This window comes from Chinchilla lanigera, unplaced genomic scaffold (assembly GCF_000276665.1).
Source record: "Chinchilla lanigera isolate Chin_1 unplaced genomic scaffold, ChiLan1.0 scaffold00126, whole genome shotgun sequence".
Taxonomy (NCBI): domain Eukaryota; kingdom Metazoa; phylum Chordata; class Mammalia; order Rodentia; family Chinchillidae; genus Chinchilla; species Chinchilla lanigera.
Window position 1 is genome coordinate 78,321 of NW_004955527.1, and position 17,014 is coordinate 95,334.

The 17,014-nt window shown below is 40.1% G+C and overlaps 1 protein-coding gene across 8 annotated transcripts in view; it reads left to right on the forward strand.

The window, feature by feature from the left end:
• Positions 1-17,014, forward strand: part of Ubr4 (ubiquitin protein ligase E3 component n-recognin 4) — a 128,393-nt gene that overhangs the window by 20,986 nt on the left and 90,393 nt on the right. For all 8 annotated transcript variants that reach the window (XM_013507391.1, XM_005409791.2, XM_005409792.2 and 5 more), the window contains exons 16-27: positions 585-744; positions 857-942; positions 7,280-7,449; positions 8,865-9,147; positions 9,752-9,887; positions 10,795-10,874; positions 11,357-11,485; positions 12,188-12,370; positions 12,508-12,630; positions 12,720-12,949; positions 14,574-14,695; positions 15,711-15,808. In XM_013507391.1, coding sequence (XP_013362845.1) covers positions 585-744; positions 857-942; positions 7,280-7,449; positions 8,865-9,147; positions 9,752-9,887; positions 10,795-10,874; positions 11,357-11,485; positions 12,188-12,370; positions 12,508-12,630; positions 12,720-12,949; positions 14,574-14,695; positions 15,711-15,808 — 1,800 coding nt within the window. The remainder of the gene's footprint in view (positions 1-584; positions 745-856; positions 943-7,279; positions 7,450-8,864; positions 9,148-9,751; positions 9,888-10,794; positions 10,875-11,356; positions 11,486-12,187; positions 12,371-12,507; positions 12,631-12,719; positions 12,950-14,573; positions 14,696-15,710; positions 15,809-17,014) is intronic.

The window sequence follows — 17,014 nt, forward strand, 5'->3', positions numbered from 1 at the left end:
TATTTTTGCTTAGGATTTATGTGTGTTGATTATATTACATTAGATAACAGAATTCTGGTATTCCTTCTCTGATTGTGTTTTTTTTTTGGTATTGGGAATCAAACTCAGGACCTTGCGCTTGCCAGGCAGGCACTGTGCTGCTGAGCTATATGGCCCTCTGGTTGATTGTTATTAGAATAGTCTTTAGAATTCGGGTAGGTTTGAATCCTACTACTGCCACTTACTTGATTTGGGCAAGAATTTGAACTTCCCAGGCTTTAGTTGTGTCTCCTCATGTAGGAGAGATTATACCTGTTTCTAAGGTCGCCGTGAAGAATATTTTTAAAGCTCTTAGTGTAGGTCTGATAACATTTTACGTACTTTTCTCTCCGTATTTTCTGAAGTCTGTTGCATTAAATTGGTGTATTCTTTTGTGTAACTGGTACAATTATGTGGAAAAGACTCATAAACAGTCCCACTATAAGTAGCTTACAAATCTGATTCTTTATTTACTGCATGAGACCTGAGGGCATATTTTTTGTTTGTATTCAGGGTTTGTGGGAACCCAGGGCTTATGTCCCTGACACCAGTTGTTTTCCTTTTAGTTCTTAGGTCTGGCTTCCAACATTTTGAACTTCATCACCTCTTCTATGCTGAACTCTCGAAACAATTTCATCCGAAACTATTTGAGTGTGTCTCTTTCAGAGCACCATATGGCCACCCTGGCCAGTATCATCAAGGAGGTGGACAAGGATGGACTTAAGGGTCAGTAGACAGGCCATATGCCTGGTGGGTTTTTCTAGTGGAGTTTAGCTAGTGGTGTATCATGTGATGCTTGAAATAGCTGCTGAATAACTTCTTTTCCATCTGCCTTAAGGTTCTTCAGATGAAGAGTTTGCTGCTGCTCTCTATCACTTCAACCACTGTCTGGTGACTTCTGACCTTCAGTCCCCAAACTTGCAGGTTTGTGTGCAGTGTGGCCACTTAGGCCAGGAACTCTTTATATTGGCTCCTTGGAGCTGAGCTTTTTTCTATCTTTAAAGAGAACATTGGGGCTGGGGATTCAGCTCAGCAGCAAAGCGCCTGCCTGGCAAGTGCAAGGTCGTGAGTTCGATTCCTGGTACCGGAAGAAGAACAAAGAACAAAACAAAAAAACAATAAAGAGAACATTGTGTCCTTTGAATACCTTACTTGAAAGAGCATTGAGATCCTCTGAGGTGTCCCCCTACCTTAATTAGGGTCATTTCAAAAGAAAGGAAATTGTGTCCTTTCCCCTCCAAGACAGTAAGCTTAAAGAAAAACTTCCCACAGAAACAAACTCAATGATTATGTTAGAAGAAAAGTGGACAGAGTGCACAAGAAGGCAGTTTATAGAAACAGGAAATACAAATGGTCAGGAAACATAGCAAAAATGTTTGTTAATAGTAATGGAAGAAATAGAAATTAAAATGCATTTTAAGGGTGTCATGGCTTTCCCGATAGTCTGCCCTATGTCCTCCAGGGTGTATTTTTACCTTGGTTTTCCTTTCTTACTTGGCCCAAGCTTGCTCTGCAGAGCCAGTTTCTCCCTTATTCTTCACTTTTACTTTTTCAAATGATCTTTGCCACTGCAAAAAAAAAAGTACTGCAATTTAAAAGAATACTGTAATCAAATTATAGGAGACATATGGTGTCGTTTGTACTCTTACTTGAAGTGTTATGACCAAATCAGAGTCTAGGAACTTGCCTGTGACCTTCTACTCTTCAGGTTCTCTCTCCCCACTGCAGTAACTGGCATCTTAAATCCCACATCTCAAGTTCCTCATTTCCATAGTTCCATATATATGTGTATTTCTTACATTTTTAAAAAATTTGCTTTTAGCTTTGTAGCAAATGGTGTCATGGTGTATGTAACCTTCAGGCTTTCTTTTTTTCACTTAACTATATAGTAATGCCTCAGTTCGCAAACACTTTGTTTGCAAACAATTTGATTAACAAACAAAAGCATTTGGCAAAATTTTGCTTTGGTTGGCAAACTGCATTGGGTGGCAGACATGACCACGGCCATCTTCCCTACACAAACGCAAATGCAGCCATCTTCCCTCAGATCATAAAATAAATTAATTCATAAACTGAGGTACCACAGGGTGGTAATGTCGTGACAAAATTTACCTACCACGTGTATTTTGTAGTTTTTTGGACTGCTATATGGTAATCTTGATGTGCTCCCATGCCTTAATTAGAGGCATTGTTTGTGACAGCACCACTTTATCTACTGAAGTACGTGTGAATTGTGTCCAAGTTTTACTGCTATTCCAGATGTTGCTGTGATCTTTTGTATACATGTCTGCTGTTATACATGGGCAAGTGGTTCTTCTGGGAGTGTAACCAGGAGTACATTGCTGTATGATAGAATGTGTGACTTCTGCTGTCTTAAGTGGCTGCACCAATTTTTATTCCAATAATGTATCAGAGATCATGTGAGTCTACATCCTTTCCCAACACTTGGCAGTATTAATTTCTTCATATGGTCAAAGTTAGTGGTTCTCCATTTGAGTGTACAGAAGGATTCCTGAGGAATTTGTCAGAACTGCAGATTCTGGGGTTGGAGGGATGTGGGATTAACAAAGTACTTGGCTAGAAGATGCAAGGGCCTAGGTTCAGTCAGCACTACAAAGGAAAAAAGAACTTTTTTTCTCTGAGGATTTGTTATTACCCTGATATACTCTCCCTCAATAACTCTTTTTATTTTTTGAGACAGGGTCTCATTATGTAGTCCAGGCTGCCTTTGAACTCACTATATAGCCCAGGCTGGTCGTGAGCTCACAGCAATCAATAAAATTGAATTAGGTTTCCCAGTAATTTTCCAAGAGGATTTAAAAAAAATGTTTTTATAACTCTTAAGATTATTTCAGCCAGGTGTGGTGGCACATGCCTGTAATCCCAGCACGCGGGAGGCTGAGCCAGGAGGATCGCTATGAGTTCAAGGCCAGCTTGGGCTACATAAATAAATTCAAGGCCAGCCTATACTACATAGTGAGGCCCTGTTTCAAAAAAGAAAAGAGAAAGAAAGAAAAGATTATTTCAGCACATTTTCAGAAATAGGATATAGGACCAGCGGTATAGCTCAGTGGCATAGTGCCTGCCTGGCAAGTGCAAGGTCCTGAGTTTGATTCCCAGTAATCCCACCCCCCAAAAAGAGAAACAGGATATAATTTAAGGGCATGTGTTGTCCCAAAACTATAAAATCCAGGAGACTATTTCCCACCCTCTGTTCCCCACTATAAACATATTTATTTTCTTCATGAGGAACTGTTATCGGACAATACATAACTCAGAGTTTCTAGAATTTTAGTTAAGAATTAATAACTGTCTGTCACTCCCAACTTCTTTTCCATCCAAACCATTAGTTTCATTTATTTCATTTCCACCAAAAATCTAACTCTTGATTAGAGTTGGCTATTTTTAAGAGATTAAAATTTTCATAATCCCACATTCCTTGGGAGGTTCCTTATTTTGCTATTTATTTATGTAGTTAGTTTTGTCTTTTTGAGACAGGGTCTCACTATGCAATTCAGGCTGGCCTTGAGCTCACTTTGTAGCCCAGGCTGGTCTCGAACTTGCAACAGTCCTCCTGCCTCAGCCTCCCAAGTGTTGGGATTATAGGTGTACGCCACCACACCAGCTGTTATTTGTTTTTTTAATTTAAAAGATCATTTTGGGGCCGGGCATATAGCTCAGTGGTGCAGTACCTGCCTGGCAGGAGCAAGGTCCTGAGTTCAATTGCCAGTTCCCCCCAAAAAAGAAAAATCATTTATTCTTCACTACTATTATGTAAAAGATTTTATTTTGGCATGAAAGAAACTATAAATTGAGTAGAAAGGTTGTTGACCTAAGATAAAAAAAATGTTTCAGTTAGCACATAGCCTGCAGTACCTTCTTAGACTATATGAGAACAGGGATCTTGCCAATGTCAGTTCTTATTTAAGGAAGGCTCAAAAAGTTTTCCTATCTAAAGTTGTTCAAAGAATAGAGAGAAAGCTTTTTTTCTTCAGGAAATAAAAGCCCGTAAGAGGGCTTATAATGATGTTGCCCTCTTAGCATTTAAAGAGTAACCATAGCACTGTGCAGACATGCACCCTGTTGCTCTGACTAGAGATGGGAGGGCAAAGGGAGCCCTCAGACCTCTTTTTCCATCTCGTCTTCAAAATGGGGTTTTAAGTTTTTCCTCAAACTTTTTTTTAAAACTTCATCATGGTGGAAGAAAGTTGAGGATAATTCCTCTATCTGCCATCGAATCTCTCTACTTAGATGTTGTTTAATGTGCAAATCACCTTACTCAGGTGCCTGAGTGTCCCCCAAGGAAGGTTCATAAAGTGTTCCCCCAGGCTGTAAATCTAAACAAGCGTGCGTTGTATCCTAAGTTGGGTCTTTGTCAGCTGTTGGGTTCAAGGACTCTGTTTTGAGTAAAACCTGTAGGCTATTCAATACTTAGAGAAGAAGTTACAACTCGCTTACCAATAGCATTTGAACATGCAGGTGGACTTTCTGCAGAAAGTCTGTTTCACATTTGTCTAATGAAGCAGTCTAGGAAGGTGTTAACAGTCTTTCAGGCATCACTAGATCTTTGGGTATCTCTTATTGAAAGGCTATCTCTTTAATAAGTGTTTATTAGCACCCACGAGGAGCATAATACCTTGCTAAGAGCTCTGAGGTAACCAGAGGTGAAGTAAAAGCACTTGTCTAGGGATAGAGTTTGGTCAGTACAGAAATAGCTAATTCAATACCAATGGTCGGGTGTCCAAATGGAAGAAGTGGGAGTGATGTTTAAACGAAGAGGGAAGGTGTTTCTAGGTTGAGAGGGTGGTGGTGGGAGTTGGAGAGGAGGACTTCACAGAAGCTGGGGTGTGTGCTGCGTTATAGAAAGGATGGGCAATGCTAGAAGGCCAAGTAGGCAGTGAAGGGGCACTATCAAAATTAAGCACCGCATGGTAAAATGAGTTTAGCGAGAGAGGGTGACCAGTAGTTTAGGCCAACTTGTGAGGCATCTTGAGCTCCATACAAGAAGCTGAAATAGTGGAGACACCAGGTGTGCTGGCACACGCCTGCAGTGCCAGAACTGTGGAGGTTGAGATTAGTGTGATAGTTGGATATACGCTGGAGAAGATGGAGGTCCCGAGCATTAGTGGCTGTTAGATGGATTAATACAGAAGTGTTTAAAATAGTGCCTGGCTTAAAACCGTAGAGGTACCACAGCACACTCACTGAGATGGCTTTTATCAAAAAAACAGAGTGGAATCCTGTGCATTGCTGGAAGGAATATAGAGTGGTGCTGTCTGTTGTAAAAATGGAATGGCAAATGTGGAATTATCATATGGCCTGTGGGTGTGGCTCAGTGGTGGAATGCTTGCCTGGCATGCACAAGGCCCTGAGTTCAATCCTCAGTACAGGGGGAAGAATCATATGGTTCAGCCATCCCAAATACACTAAAGAGATGAGAGCAGGGATTTGAACATTTATTTGTATACTCATGTATACTCATGCTCATAGCAGTACCATTCATAGTAGCCTAAAGGGGGAAGCAGCCCAGTGGCCACTGGTGTTTGAATGGATAAACAAGGTCGCTTGTGCTCGCTTCGGCAGCACAAAAAAAAAAAAAAAAAAAAAAAAAATTGGAACACTATGTCTCCATTTTCTGCCACATGATACAACTTGCATTAACCTTGAGGATGCTATCCTGAGTGCAGTAAGCCAGTCAGTAAAGGATGGGTCCTGTGTGTTTCTGCTCACAGTCAGGGTCAGAGAGGCAGGAGGTGGAAGGGTGGCTTCCAGGGATTTAGGGAGAGGAAATGAGAAAGGAGTACGTATAGCTTCAGTTGAAGATGGACAAGTTCTGGAGGTGGATGGTGGTGAAGGTTACACAAAAATGTTTAGATCCACAGACTTGTACATGTAAAAATGGTTCAAATACTGAATTTTATAGTATGATACTTTACCACACAAAAAAAGGTAAGAAGAAAAGGTGCTTAGCACATAGTACAAGTACTTCCTAGGTGTTAGTTGCTGTTGGGCGTGGTAGCAGACACCTGTCATTAGCACTGTCGGTGGCTGAGGCAACAGCAAGTTGTATGTCTCAGAAAGCCAACCACTGGTTTGCCTCATTGTTCAAAACCAGATTCCTGTGAAATGTTTGTGTATTTCTTATGGCTCTGAGGTCTAAAAAGCTGACACCAAGATGAAAAAGAACAAAAGCTGTAATTTAAAAAATTATGGTCATACCAGCAGTATAAAGAGTATGTATTACCCATCATCCATATTTATGGCTGCCCATCCCTTGAATATTTAGTTTTTATTCTCCAATTTTTCTCATCCTTACAATTGTATTACAGTTAATTTCCTGTTTCTCTTTGCTGAGGGTAGAACCTGGGGCCTCATGCATGGTAGGCAAGTGCTATTCTACTGAGCCACACCCTAGCTCAAGTATTAATTAGCTTCCCCCTAAGTGAACCTAGTGCCTTCCACCCTGAACTGCATCCCCAGCCCTTGAGACAGTGTGCTGTCTCAGCCTCCTCCAAGTGCTGCGACTACAGACCTGCACCTCCATGCTTCGGGAACAGTTAATTTTTAAGAATTGTTTCCTTGGACTCGAGCTGAGCGGTCATTTATGGCAGTGGGTTTGAATAAACCTCTGGCTTTGCTTGTGTTGTTCAGCCTCTCTCATTAGTGACACGGATCACAGAGTACCTCCCTCCCATCACTGCCTTTTGCATTCCATGTGAAAGTGTGTTTACAGTGCTCAGCACTTGGCCTGTGTTAACTGCCCAGTGTGTGGAAACTGCTCTTGAGATCTGCGGCATCTCAGATAATGTTTACTTCTAAGGAATGGAACCATCAAGGGTATTGTATAAGAATAGAATTTAATTTGGTGGAATTAGAAGTTTAACCTATTTCCTGAGGTAAGTAAAGAAAAACCATCAGCTATTACAGTTGTTCTGGAAGTTTTCTTTCAAGGGGATCAGCTCATTATGCTCTCTCCATTTTGAAAATTATCCTAATTCTGCTATCTCAAAGCAGCTTTCTGGAACTCATTTCGGACACTAAACTTGTAGATGTTATGGGGTTAGATTGTTAATTTTTCATTTATGTTTCTTTTCCTTCGTTGAACTAAATTATTTTTCTCCAAACCCCTTCTAAATCTGAATTTCTGGTTACTCTTTTGTTACTCTGTCCAGTGTTAAACAGCAAATAGTGTAGAGCATGAGTAACTTTTGGCCTTGTCTTGTGCCCTTTTCCTAATGATTTCCTGTGTCTTTTACATTAGAACACACTGCTGCAGCAGTTGGGAGTTGCCCCTTTTTCTGAGGGTCCTTGGCCCTTGTACATTCACCCTCAAGGCCTGTCCGTGCTTTCACGCCTCCTGCTCATCTGGCAACATAAAGCTAGCACACAAGGAGACCCCGATGTCCCCGAATGCCTTAAAGTCTGGGACAGGTAAGGTGACTACGTGAGAAGGTCTATAGAGAAAGTTATTTACTGTTTTTGTTTGGCGTCTTTGTAGTTAATCTGTGTCTTTGAGATGTTACTATGATGATGTGTTTAGAGTAGGAAGGGAAGAAGAACGGTGGGGGAGTTGTGGGAAGATACGCTTTTAAAAACACAGTTGTGCCAGCTGTGGTCTGGAAACAGAATCTTCCTATAGCACATTAGAGATTTGGCTATAATTGTTAGAACCTGAATCCTATGCATAACCAATTTTATTCTGACCTTGTTTTTTTTTGTTTTTTTTTTTTTTTGCGGTACTGGGGATCGAAATCACGACCTTGTACTTGCCAGGCAGGTGCTTATGCCACTGAGCTATATCCCCAGCCTTCTGACCTGATTTTTTTGAAAGAGAGGGAGCAGGGAAAGCCAGCTCTGTCCTTGGTTATTTTGTTTTCCACATGATACCACTTAAGAGGGACTTGCAGACTTTTTGGATAAATTTTAAAGAATTTGTTTCCTTGGGGGAAGCTCAGATTAATCATCTAAATCCTCCCTAGATGGACCTGTATTTGCCATTTTTGTTTACATGGTTAGGAGTCTTCAAAGCAGTTTGTTTTCCTAAAAGGCTTTGCTTTTCTGTTCCCCATTTTAGGATCAAATAGCTCCAGTGTTAGATTTAAGAAATCATAAACCTTCTTGGATGCCAGAGGCCCACTATATTTTTCCTAGTGAAATCTTGTGGAGAGGCTGGGAGCTGGTGGGGTGGGTGCCACGAGGAAGGGCGCCCATATTAAAACACAAATCTCTTTTCTGATAGCCCAGGGGAATGGAGATAGTTGGCTATGTTCATTCCTTTTTTTGCATTAAGTCTCTTCTGACAAGTTCTCAAATATTATAATTTCTTTTTTATTATTATATGGCCTGATTTATTTGGAACTGTTATAATGTAATGATTATGACCTGTAGTATAAACTATGAAAATTAGAATTAAATTATAGAATTTGGGGCAGGTTCTGATTCTATCTAACTAAAGAGAGAAGAAATCAAAGTAATAGCAAAAATGTAGAGAAAAATAATTGAATTGGTTCTGTCTGCCCAGGTTTATTAAATGAAAAACACCGCCGGCATCTTATGGGGACCTCATAGTTCTTTCCGTTGTCACAAATGGCAGAGGGGGCATTGACATTACTGTGATAATTGAGAGAACTTAAAGCTTTTAGAAATGTTTTTGCGGCCGAGTCTGACAGTTTTTGTAGGCAGATTTTAGAGTTTAGCTTTTCTTTACCATGCAATTTTTTTCCTGCTTAAATTGTTACCTTAATACGTAGATTTAAGAAGTTTAACTGTTCTAGTGCTTGATTAAGTTATAACCTTGGGGGACTTGGAGCATTTTCCCACCAGTAATCTCCTTTTTTCTGTGGTAGGTTTTTGTCTACAATGAAGCAGAATGCCCTGCAAGGGGTGGTGCCCAGTGAGACGGAAGATCTGAATGTAGAACACTTACAATTGCTTCTCCTCATTTTCCACCACCTTTCCGAGAAAGGCCGGCGGACTATACTGACCCTGTTTGTCCAGATCATCCAGGAGCTGAGTGTCAGCATGGATGCCCAGATGCGCTCTGTGCCCCTCATCCTGGCTCGCCTCCTTTTGATCTTCGATTATCTGCTCCATCAGTACTCCAAAGCCCCTGTGTATCTGTTTGAGCAGGTATCAGCCCACACATTGTTTCCATTTTACTGTTACCAGGGCTTTCCTTCTTCTTAGCCATTAGCATCCAAAGCTGAAATGACCTGCTCATTTTTGGTCTTTGGTGTAGGTTTAAGGGTGGAATTAGGAATCACTGGCATTTGCTTATGTGCACCTGCACTTTACCCAGAAGTGATAAATGGAGATTACTTGATTTGATATATTAAAATTGGATTACAGTCTCTTCTCAGGTGTTCTTTTTGAATATTGTTTAATAAAGTGTTTTGAACATCAGCTCTCGAAGAGTTTTTATTAGTAGCTGAATGATGGTCAAGCAGTAAATTTTATGGATTGGCAGAGTCTCTTCTAAGAATCCAAAATGAGGATGAAAGAGCACTTAAGAGTCACTGTGTTCAGCATTTCTTAAAATGTTTCACTGAGCCGTGTTCCCTTTAAGTTCCACCAAAAATTGCTCTCCAGAATAAGTGACAGAGAATTTTTAAAACTTCATTTTGGTTTGTTGAATTTCCAGGCTTTGATATACCAGCCTGCATGTCATGCCTGAAGTAAAAAGCAGAACAGTGACTGTGCATCCTTCTTAATTTGAGTTTTCTTGTTCTAAAAGGTGCAGCATAACCTGCTGAGCCCTCCTTTTGGGTGGGCAAATGGATCCCAAGATAGCAGCAGCCGCAGAGCAACCACCCCTCTTTATCATGGGTTTAAAGAAGTAGAAGAAAACTGGTCTAAGCATTTCTCATCAGGTGAGAAAGATGTTTATCAATACGAAATCAACTTACTGATTCTCATTGGCAGGGTCAAATATGAAACTTGGTGACTTCTAGAGGATCTTTGGCCATTTGTTTTAGTTTAAAACTTATGGGCAGCAGATCATCTGTGCATTCAAGACAGTTTCAGATATTACTCCCACATACCCCATATTTGTTTATATTTTAAAATTGAGACAGAATTTAGGGATTCTTTTGTCTGGCCATAGGGCACAGTATATGCATTCTTCTCACTGTCAGTGATTAAATTTAATTTTTCCATAGGGATGTGGTTCTAACCCATAAGCTAAATTTTCTTTAAGGCCTTGGTGATAAACTGTGCTGAAAAATCATGGGAACACTATATTATCTGCATTTTCTCATGTAGCAGTTGTCTGATATTCTGATGAGGTATCTCTTGAGTTTACTCAATAGTATGTTTACTCTCATCCAGAGAATTATTAGATACTAACTTTTATGAAGTCTTAACTATCACCTGTTATTAGTACCTTAGATATTGGGAAAACAGGCTTTAAAATGTATTCCGTGTAATGATGTAATTGATTAACTTAATCATAGAGCACCTTAGTTGACTCCTAGAAGAATGGTTTCAAGTGTAATGTTTTTGCCCTGCTCGGGGGACATTTGCTAATGTCTGGAGACATGCTTTGGTTGTCACAGTTTGGTGGAGGATAGGGGAGGTGGCTGCTGCTGGCATCAGTGGGTAGAGGCCGGAAATGTGTTAAACCTGCAGTGCACAAGGCAGCCTCTCACAGCAGAGAATTTTCTGGCCCCAAGTATCAGAAGTACCAGGGCTGAGAAATGTGCTAAAATTTTTACATTTATGCTTGTTAGACTGAGCTGTGTACGAAACTGTTCATCTCACTAGCACATTGCTTTCCAGATGCTGTTCCACAACCCAGATTCTACTGTGTCCTGTCCCCAGAAGCCTCAGAGGACGATTTGAACCGACTTGATTCTGTGGTACTAAGGACTTTAAAACCCCATTCTACATGTGGGCCCAGATGGTCTCTACTAAATCAGCATTATGGGGTGGGGGAGGGAATTACTTTCTGTAATGATGGAATTTAGTGTGTGTTAGGATTTGAGCCTTTGCTGTATAGAAAATGTTACCTTGAGATTTATTTGCTGGCTGCACTTTTGCGGTAGGGCTTGTCATCTCTGACATGTTATATCTGAAGACTGTCTTTTTAGCATTTGTCCTGTGCAAATATTTTAATGGACAAAAATAGTTGTCTTTCTCTTTTGTCTTAAAGTTTGCACTTGTGTGCTCACAGTAGTTCAAAAACTGAGTGAGGTCCCAGAAAGTGGAATCTGCAGCAAAGAGAAAACAAAAAGTGCAGTTTAAGGAGGTATTTTGTCAATCCTGAGGTTAAGTGATGGTACAGGGGTAGTCAGAAAAGATATTTCGAAAAATAAGAAATGATTGTCTTTCTTGATATTAGGCATGTGAAGTTCTTTTCTCGAAGCCTGTCAAATACGATGAACTTTATGCTGCATTGACAGCCCTCCTTGCAGCAGGGTCCCAGCTCAATACAGTGAGGAGGAAGGAGAACAAGAATGTGACAGCCCTGGTAAGATCCTAAAGGCCTGGTGAGACTTTGGGCTATTTGATAATTGGCCATTTCTACCAGAAGTTTCTTTCTGTGGTTTAATCAGTCTATTGAATATTTGTTTCCAAAACTGACTGATATTTCAATATTTTTGTGTAGTTTGGTTATTTTCACCACAGACATCATTTTATCATTTTTTCCATTCTTTCGGTTTAGCACTGAGAGAAATGTGACTTTGAAGGTTAGTGTCCACCCAAGTCCTGGGTCTGCTGTGACTGCTGATGGATGTCTGATGTTGGAAGCTTCACACTTGAGCTTCTTCTGTGGTTCTGTGAATGTAGCTTTGTATTTCTAGACGTCCTGTCAGCAGTTCAGGCCACAGAAAGGGCTGGGTGAATATGAGCCTGCCAAACTGAATATCCTATTGTCTTGGTTAATTGGTAAATGATTAGTGAACCAGAGTTGTCTTACGGCATCCTTTTTGGCCAGTGAAATGTGCATAATGTGGAACAAATTATATGTTTTGTCGTTTTGTGCTTTATCATTAGGCATATTCTCTAGAAAGTTTTGAAGAGCAGACATGAGGGTAAATCTCACTTGAAAATACAGGGACTCTACGTGGTTCTACTTCAAAAGTTGCATTTGGAGTAGTTCTTATTGTAAGGGAACTTTCAAGCCAGTACCTTGTGCTTATTCTGTGACTACTCCGTTTCCTTCCTCCAGGAGGCCTGTGCCCTTCAGTATTACTTCTTGATTTTGTGGAGGATTCTAGGAATTTTGCCACCATCCAAGAGTTATATGAACCAGCTGGCCATGAACTCGCCTGAGATGAGTGAATGTGATATCTTACATACTTTGCGATGGTCGTCTCGCCTCCGCATCAGCTCCTATGTCAACTGGATAAAGGTACCTTAGTGTAATCCAGAGCTTGCTGTGAAGAGGTATTACTGTCACGTTCTGTGTTTATGGGGACCTTGAAATTAATGGAAGTTTTGAACTCCCCAGATTGATACTCTAAACCCTTTTTCTTGTTGTCCAAATAGGATCACCTTATCAAACAGGGAATGAAGGCTGAACATGCTAGCTCTCTCATAGAACTAGCGTCTACCAAGTGTAGCTCCGTGAAGTATGATGTTGAAATTGTAGAGGAATACTTTGCTCGACAGGTATGCTAATATCGGAACTATAATGATCGAACTTGACTTCTATCACAGTCTTTTGCCACAGCTAATTAACATCCTGGACATTTTTAAAGATTTCATCATTCTGTAGCATCGACTGCACCACCATCTTGGAGCTCCATGAAATTCCTAGTCTTCAGTCCATCTACACTCTTGATGCTGCTATCTCAAAGGTCCAAGTCTCTTTGGATGAACATTTTTCTAAGATGGCTGCAGAGACTGATCCTCATAAATCATCTGAGATCACCAAAAACCTCCTTCCAGCCACGCTCCAACTCATTGACACCTACGCGTCGTTCACCAGGTATGACGAGCTGCCCCTCGAGATGTGCAAGCACTGCTTCCCTGTGCAGGTCTGCCAGGGGCTCAGAAGTTTACATCTTCCTGTGTTAAGGCCCTGCCCTCATATATAAATATGGAGGGGTGCCTGATGAGGGAATTTTGACTTAGCTTGTGAGGAGTCAGAAGAAAGTTTAATTTCATAACTCTTTAAAATGTTTTCTAGAATTTTACTTGTAGGATCTAAAAAAAGCTAATGTAATTTTTCTGAGCACCATCATTCCTGGTATCAACTGAAATGAAGCCCTTTGAAAATGTTCTTTAAATTTCGTGGTATAATAGGGAGATAGTTTTTTCATGAGTTAGAGATTATTTTGAAATTTTGTGTTTTCTATACCATTGCAGATTGCATGTCCTGTGGACTTTGGTCTCCAAGTGAGGCTTAAAAACTTTAAAATTCATTTTCAATATATAAAAATGGGGAAGTTATTTACAGATGGAGATTTCTGTGTTTTCTTAAATGGGAAGCTCTGGCGAAACTGGCCCTGACGTCCCCTAGGACAGTGATGGCGAACCTTTTAGAGATGAGTGCCCAAACTGCAATGCAAAACCCACTTACTTATCACAAAGTGCCAACCCTGCAATTAAACATGAATACTGAGGTTTTAGTAGAAAAAACAACTCATACATGAACATTGTCTGTCTTAAAAGAAAGCAAAGCAACTCATGTGCCATATGTTTGCCACCAGTGTTCTAGGGCAGATAGTGGAGCAGTGGCTTTCCCTTGCAGCAGGTCCCACCTGGCCCTCTTGAGCTTATTTACATTATCTGGTCCCTGTAGGATCTCACTGTTTAGCTCCTGTTCTATGGAGTTTGTATGTTGACAGGGCCCTTGGTCATTGTAAAACTTGACTTTGTCTTTTATTTATTTATTTTATTTATTTATTTTTTTGTTCTGGGAATTGAACTCAGGACTTTGTGCTTGCCAGGCAGGCACTTGTACCACCGAGCTATATCCCTGCCCCCTAACTTTGTCTTCTAATGTGAATGCCTTGCAGTAGAAAGAGGACTATTGATTGAGACAACTTTTTTGAACAAATATAACTAATAAATGTAAGTGCCTGCTATGCCAGTACTATTGTTAGTACTAGGGATATAGTAGTAGCCAGTATAGGTCAAGAAACTACCTCTGGTAGTTTCTACGTTTTAATTGGGCCTACTAGGCCCGTGTTTCCTAAACTAAACTGTTAATAGATATTTTTGGGCAAATAATTTTTGTGAAATGTTGGGTAAATTAAAGTTGAACGGATTTTTGGTTCATTTTTGAAATACAATTTTCTCAGAGCTGTTGATATACACAGTGCCAATGTTCCAAGTTCAAAGAAAGAGGATACAGTATTTACCGTTTCTCAAATTCGTTTGTCATGGAATTACATTTTGGGAACATTTCAGGAGATGGGATATTCTTTGGGAAGCAATTACTCTACCCATTGGAATTCTTATGAAGAGACTGACACTGTCAACTGTATTTAATTGGTTAGGAAACTGAGATACAAGCTTTTCAACTTCTCTAGGGTAAGTTTCTCCTGACTTTGATGGCATTAGATTCCTACAACTGCTGCCCCCTCTCGCCATCATATTTTCTTTAGGGCCTATTTGCTGCAGAACTTTCATGAAGAGGGAACCACTGATAAACCTTCCAAGGAGAAGTTGCAAGGCTTTGCTGCTGTTTTGGCTGTTGGGTCTAGTAGGTGTAAGGCAAACACCCTGGGTAAGTGAATGAATGTATTTTGAATAATTTCATTAGTACTACTGCTCTGTCTGTCTACTGGTGTTTAAAATTTATTATAGCCTTGACATGTGTCAAGAACTTAAGATTTATTCACTTTGATCTTCACAGTAACCCTATGAATCATTACCTCATTTTTGCCCATTAAGAAACTGAGGCTTAGGTACATTACTTTTTTCAAATTGTACTTCTTGCAAATGATGAAGCTGAGATCTAAACCAAGACCAGTGGTTCCAAAGCATGAGGCTGTTTGGCCTTTATCATAGATCTGTGTTCTTTTCATTCATGGTGGCTAGAAAGCCGGTCTAGTACCACCTAACTTCATGCTTAGAAAAATCTCTTTTGTAGGTTAGCAACTATCTGGTAGAAATTTAGGCTGCAAAAATCAAAGGACTTGTTTAGGATTGGAGATTGGTACAGAAATGACTGTGGGAAATGTACACCTATTTGTCTTTTGCTTAATGCCAAGCTTTATAAGTCATAATACTGAGAGTCTGGGGGCTGGGTGTATAGCTCAGTGGCAGGCACCTGCCTGGCAAGCACAAGGTCCTGAGTTTGATTCCCAGTACCCACGAAAAAAAAGAAAAAAAAAATTCGGAGTCTCACTCCCGGTTCATTGATTGCTGCTAATGTGCGTTAATGATCCCTGCCCTCAAGGTTTAGCATTAGGAGAAAAAAAGGGAGCAGATATTTAATGGTGATGTTAACCTGACTTGTTAAAAGTGATTCCCTCTCGCTTTGTTTTCATTTGTCTTCTTTACTTATAAGATTAGAAAGTGAATATGATGAAAAATGAAAACCTTATAATTGAGAATTGCTCTTAAGCAATTAGCTGGTTTTTGGACACAGCAGTGCAATTGAGATATCAGTCTAAAGTTGTCTTAGTAATCATTTTGGCAGCCTGGGCTGTAGTGTTTTCTTTCTGCATTTGGGCTTTAAAATGCTGTATGTCATTTCTTCTTTCTTGTTGAGTCCTTATCCTTTCTGTTGCCTCCAGGTCCGACGCTGGTGCAGAATTTGCCATCATCAGTGCAGGCTGTATGTGAGTCTTGGAATAATATTAATACTAATGAATTTCCCAATATTGGATCCTGGGTGAGTCTCTGTGTGTTCTAGGGGTGGAAATGCTGAGCATTAGCTAATCTGTGTTGTCTTTTTTTAAATTTTAACTTTTTAATTTTATTAGTACATGTTTGCCATATGTAATGTTTACATTTCTTGTGGGGAGTTGGTGCATGTACACAATATGCCCTAATAACTTTTTTCATCTCTTTCCCCTCCCTTCCCTTCCTCTTTACTCCGTCTCATGCATTCTATGTTATTCTCAGTCTTTAGGTTTGAACTGGCTAACAAGAGATTTTCATATATTGCACCAGTATTTGCTATGACTGAATCAAGAGTGCATTTAGTTATCCAAATGATTTTCATATGGTCCTTTTACTTAGATGCCCATGTTACCATAGGCTTTTTACTTGGGATATGATGAATAAATGTATTAAAGTTCCTAGTACTTTATGTGGCGTAGGAAGTCTCAATAGATGTTAATTCTGTTTCAGTTTTACATTCTGTATCAGGGACTTTTTCCTTTTCTCCTGATTTTATGTGGTAGCCTTTAGGTTCTCGATGCTTTTAGATACTATCAAGTCTCTGTCAATTTAATCTTCGTGTATGTACTACTCAAATTACCTCTATTAACAGATTATTCTGTTACAGTTCTTTGGAAAGGTGAAGTATTATAATCTTAGTATTCCTGCTTTGTAATTATGACCATTGTTTATACTACCTGAAGCTGTAGAGTACAGCCATAATGTTGATCTTCGTAACGAGTCCAGATACATTGCAGAATCCATCCTTCTCAATCATTACAAACAATAGTTCTACTCTTAAATATAGGATGTTATATATTCTAGTCATTTGGAATTGGCATTGTTTGTTTGTTTATGATTGTGAGGCAGAACCCAGAGCCTTGTGCATGCTAGGCAAGTGCTCTACCACTGAACCACACCCATTTCCCCCCTTTTAAATCCCGCCCCCCCAGTACCGGGAATCAAACTCACGACTTTGCGCTTGCCAGGCAGGCGCTGTGCCGCTGAGCTAAATCCCTAGCCCCTTAATTTTTATTCTGATCCAAGGATCACTACATTGTCCAAGCTGGCTTCGAGCTTGTGATCCTTTTGCCTCAGCCTCCTAAGTAGCTGGGATTTCAGACATGCACCACTGCATGTAGTGTATTTGTTGTATTTAGTAACTTTGTACTAAGTAAAATGTGAATTGCTGCGTTCTCCCACCCTGCTTTCCTTC